Below are 17,807 nucleotides of genomic sequence, written 5' to 3'. Positions count from 1 at the left end.
TGCATTTAAGGCATTTAAATCCTTTTACTGTAGTCTGTTTGAGTGTATTTGGGCCTGTATTGTGTGTTTGTGTGTATTTGAGTCGTTATACTGTAGAATCCATACCTTTGGGTGTGTTTTTAGTCATTTGACTATATATACAGTAGAGAGTCTGAGTATATTTGAGTCTATATATATTCTGCTTGAGTGCATTTGGGCCTATATAGTGTGTTTGGGTGTATTTGAGTCTTAATACTGTAAAATCTAAGTCTTTTGAGTGTTTTCAGGCATTTGACTATATATATAAAGTCTGTTTGAGTGTATTTGAGTCTATATAGTCTGTTTGAGTGTATTTGGGCCTATATACTGTGTTTGGGTGTATTTGAGTCTTTATACTGTATAATCTAAGTCTTTTGAGTGTGTTCACAGCCATTTGACTATATATAGAGTCTATTTTAGTGTATTTGAATCTGTTTGATTGTATTTGTTTGATTTGTATTATCAACATTTGAAGTGGATCAAAGCATTTATTTAAAGTTGTCTTAAAATTATTGAACAACACCCATTTTCGTCTTGGGACAATTTTGAAAAATGTTTTTGATCCACTTCAAATGTTGACTACTGTACTAAACTAAGTTCAATTGATTCAAATACTCTTAAAAAGACTCTATCATTTGTGTTTGTCGAGTTTTGTTTTGAGTCTATATAGAGTCAGTTTTAGTGGATTTGAGCCTATATAGTGTGTTTGGGTGTAGTTAAGACATTTAAATCTTTAAATTGTAGAGTCTTTAAGTCTTTTGAGTGTGTTTTCAGTCATTTAATTAGTTGAGTTTGTTTGAGTGTATTTGAGCCTGGTTTTGCCTTGTTAAATCCATCCATTCAGCATGAGTCTAAAAAAATAGACGTTTCTTAACAGAAAAACACCCATATTCCGTGGATGGAGGTAACTATTCCAGGCCATGTGAACTCTTACACCATTGCGGGACTGAAGCCGGGAGTCACCTACGAGGGTCAGTTCATCAGCATCCTGCGTTTTGGACGTAGAGAGACCACTCGCTTTGATTTCTCCACCGTACATGGCTCATGTAGGTCATCCAGCTTTTGGTGTCATAAACTAAACATATGCATGTTTTAGTGCATAAATTATTATTCTTATTATGCAAGTTTATGAATAAGACTCGCTATATTCAACATCTCTCTAGTGGAGACCTCTGAGGGTGAGACCAACCAACCCCCTCCAATGGTGGACACCTCTGAGTCTGTGACTGAGATCACCTCCAGCAGTTTCGTCATCTCCTGGGTGTCTGCATCCGACACAGTGTCTGGTTTTAGGGTGGAATATGAGCTGAGTGAAGAGGGAGGCCAGCCTGGAGAGCCCATGATCTTGGGTCAGTACCTTCACCTCAAGTCTGATGTTATCAATTTAGACTAGTAAACCTCATAATACTGATTTTCAAAAAAATTGGATGTGCCAATTTTCATAATTCAACTTAATAATCCTTTTCCAGACCTGCCTCATACTGCTACATCCGTGAACATCAGCGAACTTCTGCCAGGACGGAAGTACACTGTGAATGTGTATGAAGTGACAGGAGAAGGAGAACCTAACCTCATCCTCACCACTTCCCAGACTACCGGTGAGCCTTTTCTCTCCTTCTTGTCTTCTTCCCTCTTACAAAAATGGCTTGACATATTTCTGAATGTATTGAAGATTAAAGTGGATAAATGTGGGTCTTCATATTAGACATTAGCTTTGATAGGACTATGAGAAGCTAACACCCTCCCCCCTCCCCCGCTAAAATACCAGTTTAAAAGGTTTAAGGTGGGCCAAAAAAAACACATTTTAATTCTGTTAAGATAATTTATCACCATGTGTGTTTATTTTTTTGTCTTAATTATATATCCATCAAATCATGATGACAAGTGTTTTAAAGTTGTAGTCATTTGTTCACATTTTATGTAACAGGGTATTTGTCAGTGTATTTATTTATTTATTTATTTATTTATTTATTTATTTATTTATTTATTTATTATGAGTTATATTGATCATTCCCAACAAAAATTATACAAATATGATATTATATAGAAACCAAAATGGAGAAAATAAAGAGATCACTTGACTACCTAATATAAATTTATATTAATGATTTTCATTAAAACATTTTTGAAATTTATTCTAAAGCTTTTATTCTGTAAACTGCTGATGACGTTTCCTCCAAACTATTGAAATAAAAAGGTTGTTTTTTATTTTTATATATATTTTTTTGCATAAAAATTATTAAACGGTGCATTTTCAAGCATTTTTATATTTGTTTTTAGAAAACACAGCACAATGTTCCAATAATTTTTAGTGGAATAACCCTGATATTTAATTACAAGAAATTCTAGATTTTTGTTTTTTATTCTGACCAACTGTCATTTTTAGTTTTAAAGACAAATGTCATCAAACCGAAATAACAAACCAGTTAAAACAAACATTTATAGTTTACCCAAACCCACTTCTAATACAAGGTGTCTGCGTGTTAAAAAGACAAAAAGCAAAATACAAAAGCAAAATTTTAGGCCTTAAAAAGTCTTTAATTTCACTGAAATATTATGTTGTAGGTCTTAAAACAGGTCAAGTTTTAAACAGGTCTTAATATTCCCCTGTCCATTAAAGTTTCCAAATCAGTACACGCGCACACAGATAGGCGCACACACAGGCGCACATGGATGGATGGATGGATGGATAGATGGATAGAATAATTTATATAAAGATATAATTTATATATTCATTTGAAGTCAGAATTATTAGCCCCCTTTTGTAATTCTCTAATCAGGGAAAGAAAACTAAAAACAATTACAAAATTTCTCTCATTAATAACTGTAATATTTCCCTTTACATGATCGTCCTTTTATACAAAAACTATTTACAGAAGTAAGAGGGAGCGGACATAATTTATAATTTTTTTCATTTATAAATAAACAGAACAGAAAAGCATATTGAATAGGAGTTATACTCACTCCATTCAGACAAAAAGCCGAAAAAAAAAATTTTTTTGGATCATTTCATGTAATTTAAGAAATATATAATAAGAAATATATTTTTAACAATGTTTAACTTGTCATTTAAAAAAAAAAATAGTATATAGTTTTTCATTATATTGAAAAACTATATACAATTAGAGTTTTCTTGTTTCGACACATTAAAATATGTGGTTAAGAAATAAGTAAATGAATTGTTTTGCTGTTGTGGCAAGCAAAAAACAAAAAAAAAAAAAAACAGCCAGGCTATTAGAAAAAATCCTTAGTGTTTAGTTCTGTATAAGTCTAAACTTCATGATAGTCTCAAAAGGGTCTTAAAAATCTTAAATTTGACTTGATGAAACTTGTAATAAATCCAGAGAAACTGAGAAGTATAATATAAGATATATTAAAATGCATAGACAAATACCATTACTTTAGTATTTGACTGCATTAAAAGATGATCCTTCTTTTTTTCCCAGCTCCTGATGCTCCTTCTGATCATGAAGTGGAGGATGTAGCAGACACCTCCATTCGTATCAGCTGGTCTAAACCTGTGGCTCCTATCACAGGTAAACAGAGGCTTTCTTTTGTCAAACAAACTATTATGTGATCTATACAGAAACTGGGGGAAAATGTATTGATGCTAACAAGTGTCCATGTGGTTTATTTTAGGCTACCGTGTGGTTTACACTCCATCTGAAGAAGGCAGTTCTGGCAGCGTTGAGCTGAATCTGCCAGAACATTCCACCTCATTGACCCTGGGTGATCTTCGACCTGGTGTGCTGTATAACATCAGCATCTTCTCTGTGGAAGAGAATCTGGAGAGTGAACCTGTTTTTGTTCAGGTCACCACTGCTGGAGAGCCACTGGCAGGTACGAAATCACTAAACAATCATGAGAAAAATGAAGTTCAAAATAGCATGATTGTAGAAATTTGTATGATTAAATTACAGTTGATCATTTTTGTGATATTTTCCTCACCATTTCATATATTTCCCCCAAAAGGTTTTTAGTTTTATGCATATGACATTCACTTTTATTATTTTATATTTGTGTAATTTAAGAGCTCCTTTACGCATTGTAACACCATTATAATTATGCACATTATTAGATTAGGAGACCACTGAACGTACTATTTATTACTTTTTTACATTTTTGTTTTATTCTAAAAACTTTCAATGACAATTCTTTCCAATTTTATTTAAAATTGTCATTTTATTTTATTTTTTTCGCATTCTTGCCATGCTTTCAGACATTTATAGCAGATGTTGTTCAGATGATGATAGCATGAAACCATTTTTTTTATTTTTTAGCAAAGAAATAAATTTAGAATTAAATTAAAAAAAAAAGATTTTTAGTCTTAAGCATGAAAACGTGTTATTCTTACCAAATGTCATCTAAAAGTTTTTTATTAAACTCAAACAGACTATATATATAGATTCAAAAACACTCACACGGACTCAAATACACAAAAGCAAACTTAATATATCGTAAACTGACTAGAAAACACACTCAAAAGACTCAATTTACCTGGGGGCCGCTGGAGGCAGAGCCTTGGTGAGGCTGGGCCGGATCAGGTTTTCCACAAGAAATTAATTCTATTATTAATTTGTTTATTTGTGCATCTAATTTTGTGTTTAAAAAAATAAAAATAAAGAGATTTGAGAAGATTGGAATTTTTTAACACAAAATAAGATGTAAGATAAGATCTATATCTTAGGAATACTGTGAAGCCACAAAATGCTGTTTAATTTTAGTGTTTAATCTTTTACATTGCCACCGTCCTTCTAACAATTAGGTTTTACTTTGGTGTTGTTGGCAAAAAGCTTTTAATAAATATTATTCTTCCAATATAATAGCATGATCAGATATTCTTTTATTTGTTTTTATATAAATATATCTGATATGTGGAATGAAATGAAGTGATTTGAAATGATAATCAGACACTTAACCATTAGTATTCAATGATTAATTACAGAAATGGATTTAAATCTACTTTCTAGGTAAATAAAAATCACTTTTATAAATTAAATTTGGTGTAAACAGAAAAGCAATGTGTTTATAACCTTTCCTTTTCATAAAATGACTGTATATGTCTTTAGTTAGTTTTTAGGGGTGAATTATGGTCTAGATCAGATCTTGGCAGGTTTTATGAGATTCACCCACCCGTTTTTTAAAACGAAGATGTGTTACTTGACCTCAGATGTGTGCCAGGATACATGTGAAGATAATAAGCTCTGTTTAACAAATGGTCTGATCTCAACGGTGCAGTGTAAACATAGCATGATGTCATCAAGCCATAAATGTCTTTTACTGTTTTCTTTTGACTGGATTTAGGTGTTTTGTCTGGCAGCCCAAAGATAAGATCACATTTAGGTTGAGTCAGCTAGTCGGCGTCCAAACGCCTGTGAATCCTTATAGGGTATAAAGTGCCGAAAATCTTTTTTTTTTTTTTTTTTTTTTTATGGGGACCGGCTCTGAAAACATTTCAGACGTCTGGTAAATCAGCAAACATTGCAACTTTACAAATCTGTATGGGTTTCATTGAGAAGATGTTTATCTACTGTTTACCCACATTGAGTTTTAGAATATGCTTTGATTCTTCTGATGCTGCAAAAAAAAAAAAAACAGTTCAGCTTTCCATGCAGCGAGAGTTTGATGTCTGCTGAAACATTATGGCTGGGTTTAAAACAAACAAGTCTTGAAAGCCTATTATTCTTTCGCCTGTCAGGACGTTTGGTCTGTCAGTAGGGTGTCTAAATTCCTTTGCCCAGATGAGCAAGTTTACAGAATGGTAAACATGTGGATTGCCATGTCTGAGTGAGAGGCTATGATAAACTTAAGGAAGGTTAAAATCAGGCTTTAGGAGTCAAGAGGCAGAAAAGGGTAATGGTTGTTCGTTTTGTGCTTTTATGAGTATAATGAAAGCAATAGAGATGATTGTTCCAATCCCCTGAGGCTTTTGTTCCACTTCAGAACACTAATTAATATATTTTAAATTAAATGAGAGCTCCCTAATCCTCCATAGATGTTCAAAACCTAAAATATTGTCAAAACAGTCCATGTGGTTTCAGTGGTTCAACTGTCCGAAGCACCAATACGTTTTTTAGGCAAAAAAAAAAAAAACAGTGAAAGCAACTTTTTTTGCCATTTGTCTTACTTCCTTTCTCTTCCACGCCAGATAACAATGTGTGTTTACTATAGGCAGAATGACGTATCGCCTTTAGACTGACTGCATGGTAAAAAATATGATCAATTAGTCATGACACCATGTTTTTAGTTCATTGTAACTTATAAAAATAAGTCAGAACATGATTAACTTAGTTTAATAAGTTATGCAAGCTGCTTTAAGTCAGTTTAACATAATATAAGTTCAATAGACTCATAAGGTTAATTTGATTGAGCTTAACATTTTAAGGCAACCAGGTTTTTTTTACAGTGTGTAGTAAACGCTCACACTAATCTGACATGGAAGATGTAGACAATAAAAGACAAAGTAGTTTAAAAAAAAAATTGGATGCACAAAAGTGTTCTTGGAGCTTCGTATGATTACAGTTGAACCAGTGAAGTCACATGGGATGTTTTGACAAAGCTGTTGATTCTTTTTCTGGACTTTGAATGTCTCTGGACCCTTGCTGTCTATGGAGGATGAAAAGATCCTAATTTGGTGAATAAGGTTATTGGAACGAAATGAGGGTGAGTAATTAATAACAGAATTTTCCTTTTTGGGAGAAATTATCCTTTAACCGGCCAGACATTAAAACTGGCGTTCTTTTTTTGCTTCTGTTCCATACTTTATTCAGGTTGTCTACTGTTCTTTTTTTGTTTACACTTAATTTTGGATCATTTCACAAAGATAAAGGTACACTGTAAAAAAAAAAAAAATCTGTTATTTTTGAGTCATTTTACTTTAGCTGGGGTGCTGAAAAAAAACAACAACCTTAAAATAACCACTGTTAAATGACAGAAATTTACCGTAAAATAACAGACGTTAAAGTACATGCATTTCTTTAAACTGAAATTTCTGGTACATTTCTGTAATGTAACATCTGTTATTTTTACAATAAAGTTTTGTAATTTAACGGCTGTTATTTTTATGAAAAATTTTTGTAATTTAACGGCCGTTATTTTTATGGTAAGTTTTTGTAATTTAACGGCTGTTATTTTTTATGGTAAATTTTTGTAATTTAACGGCCGTTATTTTTATGGTAAATTTTTGTAATTTAACACCTGTTATTTTTATGGTAAATTTTCGTAATTTAACAGCTGTTATTTTTATGGTAAATTTTTGTAATTTAACACCTGTTATTTTTATGGTAAATTTTTGTAATTTAACACCTGTTATTTTTATGATAAATTTTTGTGATTTAACGCCTGTTATTTTTTGGTAAATTTCTGTAATTTAACGTCTGTAATTTTATGGTACATTTCTGTAATTCAATGCCTGTTTTTTATGGTAAATTTCTGTAATTTGACGTCTGTTATTTTTATGGTAAATTTCTGTAATTTAACGTCTCTTATTTTTACGGTAAATTTCTGTAATTTAATGCCCATTATTTTACGGGTTTTTTCGGGCACCCCAGCTGCTGAGAAAAAACTTAAAATAACAGATTTTTTTTTACAGTGTATATCATGTCAAGCTCAAACTAATATGCAATATTCGCGTCTCTAAATCTGACTGCATCTTGCGATTAAAATATATTAATACATTGCTCATGTACTCTTGTTTTAAATTTGATTTGTTTCTATTTTTTACTTAGTTTTTACTAGATCTAATTTTGCAATTCCACATTTTTTAACTAATTTAAATGTTGATCGGTTCATAACTAGATAGCATAAAACTTTTTTCAGTAAATTATAAAAGAAAAAATATTCATTTTCTGCCTACAGAGGAAGTGCCTTCTCCAACCGATCTGCAGTTTTATGAGGTGTCTGACTCAAAGATGACGATCACCTGGACTTCTCCATCTACTGAGGTGTCTGGGTACCGTGTGTCTGTGGGTGAAGTGGGTCCAGATGGCTTGATTGAGAAAGAAGTGCCGTATCCAGTAACACAGAATGCCTATGCTGAAATCTCACACCTCCAGCCCGGCACCCTCTACCGCTTCTTCATCTTTGCCCTCAAATCAGGAGAGGAGAGTGAGCCGCTGGTGGGAGAGCAAGCTACAAGTGAGAGAATAAAAAATTCTACTGAGAAGTAAAAATCAGACTGCATTCATAGAAAGCATGCCTCAATATTAATCTGTTCATATATTATATTATGTTATATTATATTATGTTATATTATATTATGTTATATTATATTATATTATATTATATTATATTATATTATATTATATTATATTATATTATATTATATTATATTATATTATAATAAGGCAATTATTTTAAATTATGTTTCAATTATTTCATATAAAATTTTATAATGAATATTATTCATTTATTTATTATATTAAAAAAGTTTAAAAAGTTATTTAAAGTTTACAAAATTAAATAAAATTAATTCAATTCAAGTATTATTCTCTTCCTCTTATCTCTTAAACTAAGGATGTTTTACGTCCTTAAAAATACAAAATATATATTAACTAAAATGAGTATAAAATCAATGATTACGGTCTTCAGAATCAGTTTTATTCCCAAATGTGCTTCACACACACACAAGGAATTTGTTTTGGCTACAAAAGTCTCCAGTGTACATAAAGTGACAAGTGACAACACAAAATAAATAAATATGAAAACTATGAAGACTTACTGTAGTCTTCATACTACAGTAAGTAATCAGATAAGCAGTTTGACAAATGCACAGTTAAATACATCATGGCTAATTATCTGCACTGACTCTGTACATCTTTCTCTCCAGAGCCCGATCCCCCCACTGACATCTACTTCTCCAACGTTACTGAAGACCGTGCTGTGATCGTCTGGCTGCCTCCTACTGCTCAGATCACCGGTTACAGGCTTTTCCTGATAGTCGAGGGCTCCAACCCCAAACAGCTGCATATTCCTCGCCGTCTCTCGCAGTACACCCTCCTCAACCTAAAGCCGGACACCGAATACACTGCCACTCTGCATGCGGAGAGAGGAAACGTGCTCAGTGAAGGCTCCATCGCCACCTTCGCCACAAGTGAGTTTCTGCCTGTCTGTCTGAAAACGTCCTAATCTGAGGCGGTATTTACAAAATATCTTAAGGCTAAAAGTAGCTCCTAACTTGCACATTTAGTAGAAATTCTTTAAAAAATGGCTGTTTCAGTTCTAAATTTAGGATTCCTTATTTGCTCTAAGAGTAATTTACAAAACATTTTAGTGCCAAAACAAGCTCATAAATCTGTAAATGATTTAGAGCAGTGAAGAGAAATCATTAGTCACTAAGATCCACAAAACTTCCTAAAATGGCTGTTGACGGCAATCTGCTTAGGAGAAGAAAAAAAAAACTTTTAGTCTTAATCACAGAGATAGTCCCAAAATGTAAAGAAATATGTTTTGGATATATTTTAGATTTACTCAAAAATACCGTAAAATATCATTTAGAAGAAAAAAATACATATATACCAAAAATTTTATTTTTATGCATTTTTCAAAAATTGCATTTAAAAGCATTTAAAATAGATTTTCTTCATGATTTTCTTAGAAAATACATGAACTTGTAATATTGGCAGAAAATGTCCATAACATTAAAGGCAAGGAACAAAGTTTTTAAAAGGTAATTCTTCACTTAGCCTGCATGTTATATTAATTATTTGATTGTGGCAATAATTTAATTTTTTTTAGTGTTTTTTTTTAATATGTCTACAATGGAAATACGCCATCATTTACTCACCCTTGACTTTTTCCAAGCTAGTTTGCTAGCTAGACTTCATATATATATATATATATATATATATATATATATATATATATATATATATATATATATATATATATATATATATATATATATATATATATATATATATATATATATATATATATATATATATATATATATATATATATATATATATATATATATATATATATATATATATGAAGAGTTCAGATGCAAAAGCCACTGAACACCACTTCCCCCAAAAATGGGATAATGATATTGAGTGAATGCTTTAGGCACATAGTACATGTTTAACAAATATTTTTGCCTCAAATCATCTAAATCCCAGCGTCAGCCCATTCAGAAATAACAGTCTGTTGGCAAAAGCCTCTAAACACCACTTGTCTTTGACAGCAAAAGCCGCTATGTTCCGAGAACCAATCAGATGGTACGAATCGAATCATATGTTTTCAATGTAACTGCGTGCTGATACGCCTGCTTTTATGATAGGTGGTTTGTGTAACGTATTTCATGTTGGTTTTGACACAAAAGAAAATTTACCTTGTTAAAAACTATAGAATTGTCTGCAGTGACATTTATGAAATAAAGTTATTTTATTTACCTGCTAATAACCTTTTCATTATCTATAAAATGAACCTTCTGAGCCTAATTAAAGGAGCCTGATAGTAAATTCTCATTTACAAGAAAAAAGAGGTCTTATGGATTTAGAGGGTTTTGCATCTGAAGCCTTCATATTATATATTTCCGTGAACTATCCCTTTAAGACTTCTCTTTAAATTCTTGGTAAAAGTTTATCTCTGCAGCTTTGTGAACACGTTTTAAGAGAAAACCTTTACCTAAAATATTTTACTATTAAATAGAACTCTTGTTGATAAGCTAAAATATTTGGAAAATACATTTTTCGTGTTTAAGATTTTACTCGTTTCAACTGGGTAAAAAAACTCTCTCAATAACCATTTATGACCACTATTTAGTAACATCACAATTTAAACCCAATCTTTAACAAAATCATGAAGTAACCTCAGTCTGTGGAATATTTTAATGATTAATAAACAATGAATTGCTGTCTAACCATCTGAGAATAATTATGGCGTTAAAGACAACAATGCTTTTCTGGCTTTCAGCTCCTCTAATGGGAAATGCGCCGTCCTTCAGCACTGATGTCACAGACACTTCCATCATTGTCTCCTGGAGCCCTGTGCCCAAAATTGGATACAAGGTATGATTGAAGCACACCAGAGACACTGAAGCACAGCTTCAGGTCATCACTCTTGAGAAACCGACTTTTGACATTCATCTTTCTCACATTCACACACATTTTATTCACGATTGCATTATAAACTATCTTTTCTTGCCAGTACAGAACATTTTTTAGAAAGGAATTTTAATCATTTTTCATAACTTCTCATGTGTAAAGACCTTTAAAGACAGACCTATATACAGTATGTATGTATGTATGTATGTATGTATGTATGTACCTCTATGATGCATTTCTGGAGAATTCTAAAATACGTCCCAGGAGCTAAGTTTTTTTTTTTTTTTTGCAGTTTTTGTTTTCACCATTCTGTTATACATTGCCATTTGCGCCTGCTGTTCTCATGTAAATCCACCAGAGCTGTTGACTGACTAACTAACCAATCGACTGACCCTCCCTTCCCCATGCCTTAAACTCAACCATTAGTGTTTTAAAAAGCACAGATATACCAGATGTCAAACACAATTCATTTAATTGTTACAAGTCAAATTAATTTGTTTAAATTTTCACTTTTTACAGTGTATGCCACTAAAGGCTAATTTATTATTATTCTGCTCTGCAGTTGACTGTGAGACCCAGCCAAGGTGGAGAAGCCCCTAGAGATGTGATCTCAGAGTCTGGTAGTGTCCTCATCTCAGGTCTGACCCCTGGAGTTGAGTACACGTACAGCGTCCAGCCGGTTATCAGTGGTCAAGAGCATGGAAACCCTATCACTCGACGTGTGGTCACTCGTAAGTCTAAAAAAAAAAAAAAAAAAAAAACTTTTTTCTGTCCTTTTAAAATAAAGGTCATTGAAGCTTTCTCAGACTGTTGGTGAAGTTCTCTGATGTCTGTCTATCTGTCTGTCCACAGCTCTTTCTCCACCCACTGATCTGAACCTGGAGTCCAACCCCAACACCGGAGAGCTGACCGTTCAGTGGAATGATGCTAAAATCCCAGGTTGGTGCTGAGAGCTCAGAATAGAGCAAATGTTGCTTAATGTGGTTGTTCAAATGTAATTATTAATATATGCTACTATTTTAAAGAATATAATGCTTTAATTAAGAAAGTATGCATTAACACGTCTAGTGAAGAGATTTGGTAACACCTATTATAATACAGGTTGAGTTATACTATGTTATGAGGGAATTCATTTATTATGAGTTGTTAAACTTAACTTTAACTTAAGAACATTTTGAGTAATCAATGATGTATATAGAATGTTTATTTGTTGCTGATGCAGAAATCATTAATAAAGGGTTTATTAAATGCATATTACTGCACCCGCATTTTAAAATGTTACCAATATTTTATTAATATGTTCTTTTTAAACTTTTTCCACACGCTTGGGGTCAGTAAAATATCTATTTTTCAAAAAGATCTTGTATATACTTATAACAACTGCATTAAACGGATTAAAAATGAAGACATTTAGCATTGTTTTAGATAGATAGAAATATTATATATAAATCCTAACATTAAGCAGCACATCTGTTTTCAATGATGATGATGATAAGAAATGTTTCTTGAGCAGGAAATCAGTATAATACAATAAAAATACTACTAATAAACTTTATGTATAATGTGCCTTTCTTAGACTCAAGGTGCTGCAACAGTAGAAACAATAAAAGTTTAACTTGAAGCCTACTGCAATGACTACAAAAAAAAAAAAATAGATATTTGTTGAATAATAAATTGAATGAAACGTTCCTTGTGCAGAAATCACAGTAGTTCAGTAATTGCAAAAACTGGAAAGATCATTCGAAAATATTTTGTTCTAAAAAGAAAGAACAGGAACACTGTGTGCAATGAGAGTGTGTGCAGTGATCTCAGTGAGCTTGTGTTCACGCTGCAAATTCACCTCTTGCTAAACTTGTCCTGTTCCCACAGACATCACGGGCTACAGAGTGACCTGCACCCCCACCAAAGGCCAGCAGGGAAATTCGCTGGAGGAGTTTGTGAAGGCCGGACAGAACTCGTGCACATTAGAGAACCTGAGTCCAGGAGTGGAGTACAATGTCAGCGTGTTTACTGTGAAGGATGACATGGAGAGCGTTCCTGTCTCCACGACTGTAACCCCAGGTATAAAAGCTTCTTTAAACCAAAATCACAACTAATCTGTGTCAGTAAGCATTCAATGAGGGTGTGTGTCAGTATAATTAATTAAATACTTGCCTTTTAATGTTTTTTGAGACATTAAACACAGAAGGTATTAACAGAATGGTATAGCCAAAACTAAAATAAATTCCTGAGTATTTACACCCAGTTCATCTAAGATGTATATGAAATGTTGCAGGGAAATGTTTCTAATCTAATGCAAGTGTCGAGGGCTCAGCATGTGCCAATTTTGAAGGTCTTAAAGCAGCTTAGAATTAGGCAAGTAATCCACACAACCCCAACAAAAAAAAAGGGTTTGTGAAGTCATTTTTGACCTGTTCCTAATCGCCTCACAGCTGAACCAATGCGACAAGTAGTTAAAAAATGTCAGGGCTCTAAATTGAACCCATTTTAGTCACATTAGTTGTTGAAATATTATTCTTTAACTACTTTTCAACTGAGATGTTTTGGTTTTGCTTGGCTAGGTTTGCATTTCTACTGCCGTTTAATACTACTTAAAGTAGGTGGTATTATTGCTAGAGTTGTGCCACCTCTACTGCAGTGACATCGTAAACGTGACAAACAAACAAACTCTCAACAAGGAGGCAATGAATGTTGCCGATGTAATGGCTGTTGCTAATTGTTTATAGGGTTTGTTGTCTATTTAAATTTAGTTTGGTGTATCTTTTCACAAATCCAATGATGCTGGTAATGACAATTCTCTCACATTTTGGTAATGGTACAGCTCGCTTGAAACCTTACCAGAGTTGTTACTAAAAAAAAAGTACTAGGTACAGATGGCAGTGGAAAAGCCCCCAAAAATGAGGCGTGCTGAATCGTGGCATGGAAAAGTTTCAGGCGTACAACTGAAGGCTAATCAGATCTCATAAATTATTATGTAAATACAATACTTAAATGACCAAGTTCATAACTTTGAAGAGACCTGATTATGGACTATTAAATTGGTCTACATTGAGTCTTGTTCAGCTGCATTAGATGGAGAAAGAAAGAAAAACTGCAATGTTTTCTTCTGAAATTGTAATTTCCATTTATTAATATCTTAGATAAACTGGGGTGAAGTCAATAATCAGGAATATTTTATTTGTGTTTTGGTGAGCTTTTCATTTAATAAAAAATATTTTTTATTAATTAAGAAAAAATGTGAAATGAAACAATGAGCCTATGTTTCTTTTGTCATCGGTTAATGATAACCAGTCGATATCAGTTCAGTTAACTCTATTGGTGCCCGTAGGTTGATTCATTTTGCAGCAAAGTTTGGCATTTGTTACAATTAAATCACACGTATACATATCCACATATACACATACAAAAGTACATTATAAAATATTACAATTTATTCAGAGCAACAATAGATGATGGGACAAAGCTATTCCTGCAATGTTTTGTCCTACTAAAAAGCACCTGAAACCTTCGACCCGAAGGTAGTAGGTTAAACGCCTCAGACAGCGGATGAGAGCTACAGATACTAAAATTCTGGGCAATCCGTAAAAGCTGCCTACTATACAGGGATTCATTAGTCAGCTGTGATTCACCAATCAACCTATTTTGGATGACAGAACATAAGAACTAATCATCATTTCACATTTTTATCCAGTTTTGGTCACAATTAAATAAGAGTTTGTGATAATGCTATATTCTATCATCACAAATTTCTAATTTTCAATCTCAATGGTTCCATTTTCACAATGTGAACCATGAAGGTCTGTTTTCTGGACAGATGACTTACCTCCATCTCTCTGTGTCATGTCTGTCTGTTTCGGGCATCTTCTCTCCTCTAGATGTGCCCAAAATAACTGATCTCAGCTTCATCAATGTCACTGACTCTACTATTGGCTTAAGCTGGAGTCCTCTGAACTCCACCGCCGTTACCGGCTACCGCATCACAGTTCTGGCTGCTGGGGACAGTGTCCCGATCTTTGTTGAATTTGTGGAGCCCACAACAGGCTTTTATACTGTTCACGGCCTGGAGCCAGGCATCGATTATGACATCACCGTTACCACAATTACAGAAAATGGAGAGAGCGAACCCATCACAATCACACAGCAAACAGGTAAGTGTGTGTGTGTGTTTGTTTGACTGTTTTGGCTGCGTTTCAATGTGGTCATGTCATTGGCCCATGAATATTTCCTGCTTGTTATTAAACTGTTTTGTAGCCAACAAGTGGTAATTCAATCATATATTAATATTAAAACAGCTATCATAACTTTTTTTTATCAACATGTGGTGTTTTTTGGATTCTCGGAAGCTTTAGAAATTCAAAATGTAAAACAGGACATATGTTTGGACCATTGTTTTTGTTTGCATCCCTACACTATGTCTGCATTAAATCTGACATAAAAGAAGCACATTATTTAGATCTATTAGCAGTAGTTAGCCACTAGCTCAGGGGTGGCCAAACTCTTGGTGTCCAGCCAAGTTTAGCTCTAACTTCTTTCAACACACCTCCCTGGAAGTTTGTAGTATAGAAAGACCTCGTTAAGCTTGTTCAGGCATGTTTAATTGCAGTTGGAACTTTAAATATTCAGGACATCGGCCCTCCAGGACCAAGTTTGGACACCCCTGCACTGGCTAAAACATTATATCTGCATAAATGTATTTTTTAGGGTATCATGGTTTGTACTTTTTATTACCTTTTTTGTTTTAATTTTAGGGAAAGTAAAACAATACAGGCACAATTAAAAATGCAGGATGCTGCCTATGATTTTTGGGGCAATTTTGGGCCTGTCCTGCAAAATGTCAGATAGGTGGATACTCAAATTTGTGATTATTTGATATAGAAATCTGTTATAGCTTTGCAAATATCTTTATTAGCACTTTTAAATAAGTTTGTGGCGTCTTTGCTGAATAAGAGTACTGTAGTAAAAAGTCTTACTGATCCCAAACAGTAATGTTTATTTAAAAAGTAGCAGCAGTTGGGCGTTAATGGTGAGTCAAAATATCTTATCTATAACTTTAAACTGGTTTAGTGGATTCTTGGCTTGCTGAATAAAAATATTGATATAAAAAACTAGTGTTTCAGTATATAAAAATAGGAGTTTGGTGTTAATGGGAGGTCAAAATGTCTTTTTTTTTTTTTTATTATTTTAGCATTCTCCATGGATTTGAAGTGAATGTAATGGCCTGTAGACTCAGATGTATGTGCAATAAATCTGTGCCTTCTTGCATGTTAAACACTCATGCTCTTTGTTGCTACAATATTTCATTGTTTAAATACATATGGCAGCCATATTCCTGTATGAAAGATGATTGAGGAAACACTAGCAGCTGTGTCTTGTTTCAGCACTTTATTTATTTCCTTTCACTTTTTTTTTTTTTTTTTTAAACTCCCTCTACTTTCTCATTCTCTTTTGTGCTGAAGTAAACTGGTGTCTGGAGCCACATGGCATCAGTCTGTGTGAAGTCTGCTTTTCACATAAACAGATTCTTGGTCAGACCTCTAAAGATGGTGCTCATTTTCCCACTCTTTCCTCCTCCGGTGGCTTTTAAACAAGCCCTAAAACTAAAGTTTTAGTATGCTGATGTCTTAGCATTTATGAAAGCAATCAGAACTGGTGTAAAAAATATGTATTAAAAAAAAAAAGTAAAAGAAATACTAAAATTATGAAATAGCTATTAATGTCAGTGCTTCCCATAGGATTGAAATATACTTGCAGTGGTAGCTGGATTGAAACACTTTTCAATCAGGTGAATAAAAACACCTTTTACCCACATTACATAAATAGTTAACTATATGCAACAAATAAAATATAATTTGCATTCATTATGACACTGTTTCTTTTCAGTGGGTTAAAGTAATAAAAAAAAGACTGAAATAAAAAAGAAATACTTTTATGCCATTCTGGAGCCATGTGCACCAAGTTCAAAGCAAATATGAATGCCAAAGCATTTTAGATATGTATATAAAATAGCCTATGTAATATATTAACATCATCAAATTATTAAAATAATCAGCAAACGAGAAATAAATGACAGAAAAGTAAAAAAAAACAGACAATGTCTCTAACAATTATCATAATTACAAGATTAAGATGAGTAGATTTAAATAAGGCAAATGTGTTGATTAACCATTACTAATGGTGTACATCAGGCCTGTAGGCAATGGTTCTTTTTTCTCAAAGTGGACCTTTTTTGCAGTTATTCGCCTTATTTTCTATTTGAAAATAGAAAAACTGAATTTAAGTGACATTTTAAACTGTATTTTGCTGGATTAGCTTGTTGGATGGTCATCAGCCACACTTGTTAAATTGTCAAAAGCTCTTCCTAAACATTTAGAATAAAGAAATATAAGAACTATAGCCTACTTATTTTTTTAATTCAAATGTATTACATCACATATCATTAAAAAAATAGGAATCTGTTAAAGTTTTAAATTAAAAGCCTATTGTCATTATTAGGCTAATAATAAATAACAAACCAGCACATTCAACTTTCCTCAGCCATGCCAAAGCAATAGTCAACACAGGATTCCTCTTGGTCTTAAAGCCTTCTTTAATGGGTTATTTTCACAATTTATTATGGAATAGCTGTAAAAGTAGGACAAATGAGCTCATGTATGAAACAATATCTGGACCTTTGTCAGTGAGGGTAGGGTTGCTCCAGCTGTTCGTTAGTTCTTTCTTAAACTTGAACGTAAAGTCCACACT

General features: G+C 33.0%; 1 protein-coding gene across 1 annotated transcript in view; it reads left to right on the top strand.

Moving 5' to 3' along the window:
- The window catches only part of fn1a (fibronectin 1a), a 66,796-nt gene that overhangs the window by 22,158 nt on the left and 26,831 nt on the right, over positions 1 to 17,807 (top strand). Inside the window, exons 14-25 of the mRNA XM_056465229.1 lie at positions 896 to 1,064; positions 1,182 to 1,367; positions 1,488 to 1,616; positions 3,465 to 3,554; positions 3,658 to 3,858; positions 7,876 to 8,154; positions 8,846 to 9,109; positions 10,936 to 11,030; positions 11,629 to 11,797; positions 11,919 to 12,005; positions 12,936 to 13,127; positions 14,942 to 15,214. Coding sequence (XP_056321204.1) covers positions 896 to 1,064; positions 1,182 to 1,367; positions 1,488 to 1,616; positions 3,465 to 3,554; positions 3,658 to 3,858; positions 7,876 to 8,154; positions 8,846 to 9,109; positions 10,936 to 11,030; positions 11,629 to 11,797; positions 11,919 to 12,005; positions 12,936 to 13,127; positions 14,942 to 15,214 — 2,134 coding nt within the window. The remainder of the gene's footprint in view (positions 1 to 895; positions 1,065 to 1,181; positions 1,368 to 1,487; positions 1,617 to 3,464; positions 3,555 to 3,657; positions 3,859 to 7,875; positions 8,155 to 8,845; positions 9,110 to 10,935; positions 11,031 to 11,628; positions 11,798 to 11,918; positions 12,006 to 12,935; positions 13,128 to 14,941; positions 15,215 to 17,807) is intronic.

This window comes from Danio aesculapii, chromosome 9 (genome assembly GCF_903798145.1).
Source record: "Danio aesculapii chromosome 9, fDanAes4.1, whole genome shotgun sequence".
In the NCBI taxonomy this organism is placed as follows: Eukaryota; Metazoa; Chordata; class Actinopteri; order Cypriniformes; family Danionidae; genus Danio; species Danio aesculapii.
This window is presented reverse-complemented; position numbering and strand designations above follow the sequence as displayed.